The following is an 11,034-nucleotide window of genomic DNA, read 5'->3' as shown; positions in this document are numbered from 1 at the left end:
AGAATGGAGTAGCTACAGACATTAAGACAACTTGGGATGATTCTGCCAGAGTGTTTTATTTCAAGACCTATATTGATGAGGCTTTTAAAGGTGCACACAAATACATTTATTACGACAAATATGAATGATTTTCATGACTGTTTGATGATTTTTAGTGTTGATCATTAATTTCTGTGTGTATGTTTTAATAACAGCCTATGACCTTGATGGTGTGAAGGTGAAAGGATACATAGCAACATCTCTCATGGATTCTTTTGAGTGGCTTAATGGGTACAAAGTTGGATTTGGGTTACACCACGTGGACTTCACTAACCCAAACCGCCCAAGGACACCCAAGTACTCAGCTCATTTCTATTACCAAATTATAAAAGACAATGGTTTCCCTACACCAGATGATGAGAAGCAACTTTATGGACATTTCCGCAAAGATTTTATTTGGAGTACTGCAACGGCATCATACCAGGTAACTTTTTGTGAAGCTACTTCATTATAGCTGGATCAGGGAATTGCTTTTGCCCTCTTTTTTTGCCCATTTAAATCTCTGTTTTACATTTACTATCTACAGATTGAAGGGGGATGGAGAGCAGATGGAAAAGGTCTCAGCATCTGGGACAAGTTTGCTCACACTCCTCTCCGAGTGTTCAATGATGACAATGGGGACATAGCCTGCAACAGTTACCATAAAGTAGAAGAGGACGTTGCTATATTGAAGCAACTCAAGGTGACCCATTACCGTTTCTCCATATCCTGGCCGAGAGTGCTTCCTGATGGCACTACCAAGCACATTAATGAGGCTGGACTCAACTATTACCACAGACTGGTGGATGCACTACTTGCTGCAAATATCCAACCTCATGTATGTGTAATTTTTGCCAGCATCTTAAAACAATTTGTAATGGAAACTTGGTAAATTTGGTTAAAAAATTAACTGGTTTTCCTTTGCTTTCAGATCACTCTCTACCACTGGGACCTCCCACAAGCTCTGCAGGATATTGGGGGCTGGGAGAATGATACTATCATTTTCAAATTCAGGGATTATGCTGACCTCATTTTTAGTCGTCTTGGCCACAAAGTGAAATTCTGGATCACCATTAATGAGCCGTACAATGTAGCCAATGTAGGCCATGGCTACGGAGCAGCTGCACCAGGTATGCTTTTACCTAATGCTCTGCAATTTTATCAAAATAATATTGCAATTCCATTCATTATTTTGTCATTCACTAGTTGTTGAGTAAACCGGTCCTTAACCTTATCCTTCTAAACCACATTGACAAAAACCATATAGCTAAACAACTATAAAATGTGTCTATTACTCCTTGTATGTGTCCAGGGATCAGTTTCCGACCAGGCACTCTGCCCTACATTGTGGGTCACAGCTTGCTTAAAGCTCATGCTGAGGCCTGGCATCTCTATAATGACAAGTACAGGGCCAAACAGAAAGGAATTATCTCCATCACCATCAACTCTGACTGGTCAGAACCCAGAAATCCCTATAAGCAGGAGGACATTGATGCTGCAAAACGTGTGGTGCAGGTACACAGGAAATACACTGGAAATACATTTGTGTCTTATTGTTTGCAGAATCTTCTTTTGTCTGCTCATTCCTTTCACATTTTGCAATAGACATGTAGAGCAATAGTTGGAGTTAAGATCTGTCTCCTTGTGTAGTTCTACATTGGCTGGTTTGCCCATCCCGTATTTAATGGAGACTACAGCAACATGATGAAGACAATCATTCAAGAGCGAAGCTTGGCTGCTGGGCTGTCAAAATCTCGGTACTACAAAAACATCAAAACCTGAAAGAGAAATAATGGAAAATTGTTTTACATTTATCAGAAAAATTAATTAGTTCAATATAACCCCTCCAGGCTGCCTGAGTTCACTCCTGAGGAGATTAAGAGGATTAAGGGTACCTATGATTATTTTGGGTTCAACCATTACACCACTGTTCTGGCATTCCCTGTGGACTATGGAAAGCTTCAGCACTATGATGCTGATAGGTAAGCAAGTACAAAACAGTAACCAAGTAGAAGAAGCAAATCATTTATCACATGATGAACTCAAAATTATGTTTCTACTTCATTGTGTGCTTTATTTTGTGAAAGAAAACCATTTCATTGATTTGATCTACTCAGGGGGGCAGGAACAATTGCTGATCGTACCTGGCTGGATTCAGGTTCATCTTGGCTGAAGGTCTCACCGTTTGGATTCAGGAGGATATTAAACTTCATTAAGGAGGAGTATGGAAATCCACCTATTATCATCACAGAAAATGGCATGTCAGAGCGTGGGCCTATTGACCTAAATGATACTCACAGGAGCTACTACTATGAAAAATACATCAACCAGGTGCTAAAAGGTATCAAACCACAACATTATTCTTATTTTTTAATAGAGAATATTTTCCAAAGTTATAAAAACAATTTGATAATATCTTGTGTAAAATAACTCTGGATACAGTATGATGGTTCATAATAATGCTGCTGTATCACAGATACAGTACCTTCATGTTAAAACCAGCATAAAACAAGAATTTTGTGTGTATTTGTATTGCTAAAGGTGTTAATTTTCTCCTCACAGCTTACTTGCTAGATAATGTGGATATCCGTGGCTACACAGCTTGGTCACTGATGGACAACCTTGAGTGGGCCACTGGCTTTTCAGAGAGATTTGGCCTTTTCTATGTCAATCACTCAGACTCTAAACTGCCTCGAGTGGCCAAGACTTCTGTTAACCGCTACTCCACCATCATCACCTGCAATGGATTCCCAGACCCCGCCTTGGGACCCCATGAGTGCTTGAACCCTGTACCTGAAGGTAAGTTCATGATTTAAAAAATCTACAATTTGCTCACGATCCACGTTATTGCTACTATGACAGACCCCCTGTAACTGTATCATGCAATGTGAGCCACAGTGAATCCCAAACAATATATCCTTCATTTGTGGTAGCACTCCGGCATATATTGAAAAATAGTTTCTATTAAGCAAAGCGAGTAAACAACATTTTAAACACAGCCGAACATCAAGCAAGTGCCACAACACAAGACACGATGATTTTGAAGCTGTTATTTTAAGGTAGAAGAGTTACATAATGTTGCTTTAACCTGCGTGTCTTTTCTATAGGAACAAGTGCGCCGGTGACGCCCCTTCCCTCTGACAACACTGTGAGCTTCCTGGGTATGAATCTCTCTACCGGTGATGCTGCGACCGGACTTAACACCACATTTGCTCTAATGATTGTTGCAATGTTTGGACTTATTTGTTCATCATATTGCTTCTTTAAGACAAGAAAAGATTCCAGGAAAAATATGTTTAATCTATAAACATGAAGTGGAAATTCTAATTGCAAATTTGTAGAGTTGTAATGGAAGTCCAACATTCACTGAACTGTATCAGTGAATATCTCAGAATCATATTCATAAACACTATTTTAAAACATTTCCTGCATGTTAATAAAGTTGGATATCAAATACTTAAGACCTTCATTGCAGGCTATAACAGCTAAATTCTTGTAAACTCATTCAACAAATGTCTTTTTTTTCATTTATCCAATAACATATTTAATATGTTACTGCTTTTCTGAAGTCTAAGTTCATGATTTAAAAAATCTACAATTTGCTCATGATCCACATTATTTGATTTGCTACTATAACAGATCCCCTGTAACTGTATCATGCACACAGTGAGCCACAGTGAATCACAAACAATCTATCTGTGGTAGCACTCCAGCATATATTGAAAAGCAAAACACAAATAAAGCAAACCAAATAGTTTCTGGTTACAGCAGTAGGAATACACTCACACCAGTGACATAGCTTCCACTTTGATCAAGTATCACATAAAACTATGTCTAATAACCTAATCCAGTGAAATATTTTATGACTTGCTTTCAAATGCATGACAGATCTTTCTCACATCCATGTCCACAGACTGCAGCACAAAGTGTTCGGACTTTTTGACAGACATTGTCAGATAGTTGTTTAAACACTTTTATTCCTGCAATGAGAAGTGCTGTTACTGATCTGCACTACACAAGACATTACAAAATTCATGAAATACAGACTTGCATAAGTCAGACATCTGTTATGTTACTCAATAATCATGTATGTTCTATTACTTAATACTGAATAGAATTTGGGGTTGCACATTTTGGGGGCTGCAGCTCAGTCATTACTTTAGCTGTGGTTTATGGTGTGATGCCTGGAACAAAATCACCATTGATGATCCAATGAAGGAAACACTATTATATAGTCAGACTAATGTAACCTTTCCTAATTACATTTGAAAGACATATGCTTTAATTCATGGTTAATGTCAAGAAAAGGGTTACTTATTATCTGACAAACTGGCATAGTCACTTCATAGTATACATTTATTAACTAATGCACCACCACAAGTCCAATGCCTGCAAGGACAACGTCTAAGTTTGTCAGTTCACTTGCCTACATTATATGTATATTTTACATATTATTGATAATGAAGTAGATTAAGTGATGTATTGTATACAGATGTAGTTTTGTATTAAAGTACAAGCTGATACAAAAGTCCACCGACCCTCATAGTTTTAGTGCTAATTCTGAATATTACCTCAGCATTGAGTGTTGGTGCGTAACTGCAATCAATGATCATTTTATCCAGGTCAACTGCAGTTTGGCTGAACCTATGCTTAGTTCAATTTACGCAGTTGCCCTTTAAACCTTTTATTATTACCAGTTCAGCTGAATAAGTGCCAAAACACACCTAAGATTACTTGTTAACTGATCCAGCATCATCCTCTTTAAGTAGGGCTAGGGGTTAGTAAAGAAATACTCTGCCTTAGCTTAATAAAGATATTCACTTGTACAACCTATACAATAATTTCTTTCTATGCATGTCTATAAAATAAATGGTATTAGACATTAGACATTAACTGACTATTCCCACTACATGTGATGTTGCACTCACCTAAACATTTGAACAGAATAACTATTTGAGGACAAGTTTGCTGTTTAAAGCAAGTAATTTAAGCAGATTGAAACCACTGGACATTTGTTGTAAAAATTTTATTTTAAAAACTAACCACAAAGTACTATCAATACAAAACGTATAAAAAGTACAAAAAGTATTGCTCAAAAATAACTTGAGATGACAATATTTGAGTTGGCATTAATGGCACTGTGGGTATGTTTCAGAATACAAAAGATGGCATCTTAGTAGAGCGCATTCAAGGCATTGAATTCACATTGAAATGATTACATGGTTTACAACCCTCATCTCGACTCTGGAACAGTGATAACACTAATCCAAAAATCAGCACTTTCAGACATGGAACGTGACAGACACGATTATCCCTTATTTAACCAACAGATACAATTGAATTTAGGTCCATACGGGAAAGGGGAAGCGTTTGCTGGTCGAAGAAGATGTGTGGATAAACTAAGCTGTAGGTTGAGATTCAGTGTTTCAAAAAAAAAATAAAAATAATAATAATTGTTGCACTTGAACTCAAATTGTACCAAGCCATTTTCAGAATGCGTCAGTCCATGGATTGAATCAGGCTTCGGGGAGCTAAGACAGCAGTGAATTTCATTCTTTTAAAGTTAAAATAAGCCACAGTGACAGAGCCTCTTTTCAATATCACAATACTCAAAACTAATACAAAAATAAAGAACAGTATCAAAAACATGTTTAAACGATTAACAATACAAGACAATATCAAGAGTAACATGTTTTTTCAAGCATTACCCAGGTTTGTTTATTCCTTTGGACAAAGGCTCCCCAAGTGTTTTCCAGTTACCATTGAGGCACCAAGGCTTGGGAATGTTGACTGGTGCAGTGCCAACATTGTCAAGACAATTGGAAGAAACCTTTGTATGTAAATTAACACCTTAAAAAGTCTTCATCAGCATAACAATAACTCCAGTACCTTTTTTTATGAGTAGTGCCTTGTCTATTGAACTTTTGTTTGCATTTACGAGCACTCACTCAATGATTCACTTCCTCACAAAGAAAAATGATTCTTACAGTTTAACCATGTTTTACGCACTACATCTGGCTTAGCCTTACTTTATCAAAATGATATAAAACAGAGTTCCAGTTTAGGTCTAAGGCAAACTTGAGATGCACTCGCTGAACTTCCAACAGAGGACAAACTTTTAAAAATGACTAATAGCTCTAAGTCTCGTAATAAAAATATTAAAAACACAATAGCTGCCCTGAGGGAGAAGTACATGTTAACCATAACCGTTCCGCTGCACAACGGTAGTTTGTAAGCACTTTGGATCTTCAGACAGGCTGGTGTCTCAAGTATTGCTAGGTTGAGACAACCAGTCTCCTCCTTGTTCGACTTCATGCTCGGCCACGACTGGCCATAACACTGGAAGGCTTGGGCTGACTTCATCCACCTCAAGCAAATTCATGTCACGCGCACACACACACACTCTCACTTTGATTCCCTTTTGTCTTCTAACTGATCCTGATGTGAGTTTAAGTCTGTAGTGTCAGCTGGGCTGATGAAAACCTATGCACGGAGACCTGTGAACAGAAAGATGGTGCCAATGTCAGTACATCATTTTGAATTGATTTACAAAAAGATCAAAATCAAAATACAAACTTTTGAAAGGAAGCCTCACCTTTCTCACACGTACTGCTCTGCTTCTCCTGGGCAAAATTCAGTCTGTTCTGCTCAACTGCAGTGCCGTTGGACTCTGGGCTGCTGCTGCGTGACGGGCTGCTCTCCCCATTCTGGTAAGCCATATCCAGATGCTGCTGGGCCAGTTTTAGGTGTCTACGCAGCCTCTCCAGCTCTCGTGATGAAGCCTCGTCCCCAAACGACTCTCGACCAGAGTCTCCCAGGTTATCCCTGAAGCCCATTTTTCCTGATGGGTCCTTTTTCAGAGCTGTGTGGTAGCCTGGAGGCGCAGAGGGCTGGCGGCAGATGGAAGACCTCTGGCTGGCCAGAGCTGGGTGACGGGGGGTGGGAGGCCGAGGCCGTGGTGCGCAAAAGCAGTCTCGAATACCGCTGATGCCAAGGTGAAGGATCTCCAGCATGGTGAAGAGCAGACACAAAGCGCTGACGGCATACATGATGAGCAGGAAGATTGTTTTCTCTGTGGGACGGGAGACGAAGCAATCCACTGTGTGCGGGCAAGGAGAGCGCGTGCATACATACGACGGTACCACTTCCAGCCCATAAAGGACGTACTGTCCAAACAAGAACGCGGCCTCAAAGATGGCGCGGGACAGCAGCTGAAACACGTACACCTTCATCAGACCATCGCGCTTGATGCGACGGCGTCCATCATGCTTTTTGCTAGGTTTCTCCACGACTTCCTTCTCCTTTTCTGGCTCGATCTCTTCCAGGATCAGCGGGTCATCCACCCCATTATCCTCTGCTTCCTCGTAGTCCCGGTTGGCACCGCGGTTCACTATCGGCATCCTTTTCCTGCCCCGGGGCCGATAGTCATCGTCCTCCATGCGGGCGATCTTATGCATAGCGAAGCCAAGGTACAGGATGGTGGGGGTGGTGATCATAATCACCTGAAACACCCAGAAGCGAATGTGCGATAGTGGCGCAAAGGCATCATAGCACACATTTTCACAACCAGGCTGCCCCGTATTACACACAAATTTACTCTGTTCATCATAGTAGATAGACTCGCCCCCGACAGCTGTCAGCACGATGCGAAACACAATGAGGAGGGTGAGCCAGATTTTGCCCACAAAGGTGGAGTGGTTGGAAATTTCATCCAACAGACGTGTAAGGAAACTCCAGCTCATTTTGGTTCTGGGACAGGAGGGAACCTCTCAAACCTGTGCAGAAAAAAAAAAGAGACAAACATTTAATTCAGATATATCATTTTAAATGTGAAAGGTAGGATTTAGTAGCAAATGGGAACATTAAGTCTCACTGTCACAAACAATATGCCAAAGCCACATGAAGGTGCAGCAAAATATTAATTTTGTATGTCACGTTTTATAATTGCTTGTCTGGACTCCCTGTGTTGTTGCACTAGATAGCCACATGGTGGAGCTGTTGTGTCACTGTTACAAAGCTGAGACGTCCCAAAACAACCCTTGAAGCCATGAATGACAAAGGCATGCTCAGGCAGAGATTCCTGAGAGGGTCTCCGTAGATGCTATCACCAAATCATGCAAACACAACCAGACTACTACTGTTTAAAAGACTGAAAGGAAGTATTGTTCTTTCAAGAAAGCAACAAGGGTGCTTGAGGAATATCACACTGAAAAAATGTAAATGTCATGAGCTCTGGTGTCCGAGACGATTCGGGTTGATGAGAAACTGGAACGTCTGTAAGCACCAGCAAACATCCAGACTTGTATTCCATAATTTATAAACCAGTGACCTTAACCGGGATTAACACACTTTCCCCACCATTTCAAAATTGCAATATTTCCTCGCCTCTGCTCTTTTTTTGCTGTGGACTAGTGATTGGCACTGTTTGAGATATGATCCGATGGAAGCTGTCTTTCCATTGTCCACCAAATGTAAAATGCCACAGTATCTCTTCAACTGGATACGATCATTCTATTCTCATCGTAACCTTTTAAATATACTGAAAACCTGCGTCACATTCAATTGCTGGAAGTAGTGGTTAAATAATCTGACAGAGTAAAGTGTGAATAGTGAAAACCCTAAAAGGAGGCAATGAAGAACTCCTGTGGTTTCACACCAGCTGCAACCAACCTCATAACAAACTTCTGTTGAGTAATTATCCGCTGCTATAAACTACCAGGCTTGTACCTTGTACTTGTAAGTAGGTAAACTACGATAGGAGTGTTTATTGTGACTTGTAAGACCTCTCACCTTCAGATCCATTTCATTATTTAAACATCTTGCTTTCAGGCCTGTTCAGAATTTACTTTTTTGCTGCTTTAATCAGGGGTTAAAAACCAGTGAGTGCATGAAATCACTCGTCATGGAATTTGCAGATTCCCCCTCTAAAGCAGCAGATAGGACAGATTACCACCAGATTAAGCAGGTATCTAATTATCGGATGAGTAAAATTTCATGATTCTTGCCTCTCCCTGGTGTCTACGCTCGTTGCATGTGTTCTTAGTAGTGTGTACTATCTTTTGTTCTGCCTGGTCAGTGCCTTCGGGTAAGAAAGGGGGAACCTAAAACCTAAAGTAACAAAGCTTTATATACTAAATAGACTCCACAGTCACACAAAGCTTAGGGGCTACAGAAAAACTGTAATGATATAGATCATCCACTTAAAGCTAAATCTAATGTTTAAACCAAATTGTGTCGTACATTGCTAAAATATTTCATAGGAAAGGAAAACGATTTCACTAATATTGACACAAAACCCAATCAACTCACCAACAGGACCAGCAACCTTAAGATATACACACTCTGTATTACATTTTCCAAATGTGACGGCAGATAACCTGAACTAAAGTAGGCTGTTTGTCGTTGAAATGAGTCAGTGACGGATCAGACTATTTACATTCCAGATCTGCAATGAACTTGAACTGGACACTTGATAAAAAAAAAAAAAAAAAGCAGGAACTGAAAAATGGCTCAACCAAATAAGGGAAAAGTGACCACGCACTGTCCAACAATTCGTAGACACATTAGCACTGACAAGCCTTTAAAGATGATACACCGCACCCAAAAGTACTCCACTAGAGATCCTACAGAAGAGTTTGTATTGGGCAACTCGCATGGTGTGAATGGGAGCAGTGTATGAACATGGCCTTTGATGTTAAATGTGGACGCAGCTATCCATAGGTAAATGAAGAGTTTTAACAAAAGCAACACAAGTGTCCCATTGTGCTTCTGCAAGTCTAACAACAATCTCAAGAATGATTAGCTTTAACAGAGACTTGAATAAGAACTCACACTCGTGATTGATCCAGTGGCTGCTCTATCAGATCCTGTGAATCATTGATTTTTAGTCTGTGGTGATTTAAGAGTTCAAATTCTGCTTGTAATCTGTGTTTACATGTTACACACACACTATTCTATCTATTCACACACAACACACAACACACACCACACACACACATGCACTGACCACACACCACACAGATTGGAGAGCAGGAGACTGTCTGCTATTCGATGGATTGCATGTATGGTCCTGTCTTCACCAGTAACGTTAGTATTGCAGTGAAACAAATTTCTGTCTCCACATGTGTTCCCTTTAAGTTTCCTGTTTTTTCAATTTAAATCAAATTTGGTTTACCACCTGCTCAAAGTGACTATCTTGTCATCATTCTTCATCTGTGGCTTTCTCTGCAGTGCATTTTGCACACTCCTGCATCCTGCTGTTACACCTGAATGGCACGACAATGACAGCACGGTGTGTCAATTTAAAGTTCCCCATCAAGATAACACCCACTGAGCGAAGGTATGTGGTTTCAAACTGAAAATGCCAACAGAAGAACATGCAGCACCACCAACTCAACGACTATACAGAGGTTTTATACAGATGTTTGTGAGCTACCGTAGCGTCTCGCGTTGGCCGTGTCCAGTGGCCGTCCGTATCAGTTACCTAAACCGTAAGCTACATGGCTGTGCTGTCGAGCTGCCAGAGACAGAAGAACAGGAGTCAGCAGCATACAGCGCTTCTTGTAATCTAGGTTAGCAGTTAGGATTTGCCTCTGGCTACTATCAGAGCTGACATACATGCCCCAAGAAAAACTACTGCCTCACATACAAGTGTTTGCGATTGTTTTTCTAACCCCTGCACAGAAGCTAAGCAAATCAGACACGCTGAAAAACCTGAAATCTGGAACAAAACACTGTATTCATCTCAATAGTCAGGCATTATGTTTGAAGACGGACACATGGTTGTATTTGCCGTGTATGCGCTGCCATTGTGTCTCAATGCTCCTGGTAGCAACTTGCTACTTTTCTTGCTGACAATGCAAACAAAGTGTTGAAACCTGAACTGTCACAGGAGAACTGCAGTGTTTTTCCAATATTAAAACCCACAGCATGACAAAATCTGTATATAATACACATAGCTAGCTCATATTTCATCAAAGTATGACTCAGCAACAGCTTGTTTGTTTGTTTGTTTGT

The 11,034-nt window shown here is 40.3% G+C and overlaps 1 protein-coding gene across 1 annotated transcript in view; it reads right to left on the bottom strand.

The window, feature by feature from the left end:
- Window positions 1–5,800: 5,800 nt before the first annotated feature.
- cx43.4 (connexin 43.4) overlaps window positions 5,801–11,034 on the bottom strand; it is a 7,152-nt gene continuing 1,918 nt past the window's right edge. The window contains exons 2-3 of the mRNA XM_035677070.1: window positions 6,614–7,793; window positions 5,801–6,515 (exon numbers count right to left, since the gene is read on the bottom strand). Of these exons, the coding sequence (XP_035532963.1) occupies window positions 6,502–6,515; window positions 6,614–7,760 (1,161 nt within the window). The 5' untranslated portion in view covers window positions 7,761–7,793 and the 3' untranslated portion in view covers window positions 5,801–6,501. The remainder of the gene's footprint in view (window positions 6,516–6,613; window positions 7,794–11,034) is intronic.

Source organism: Morone saxatilis, unplaced genomic scaffold (genome assembly GCF_004916995.1).
Source record: "Morone saxatilis isolate NCDOM2014 unplaced genomic scaffold, NCSU_SB_2.0 Contig5, whole genome shotgun sequence".
NCBI classification, from domain to species: Eukaryota; Metazoa; Chordata; class Actinopteri; family Moronidae; genus Morone; species Morone saxatilis.
Note: the sequence above shows the minus strand (reverse complement) of the source record. Positions and strands in the feature narration are given on the sequence as shown.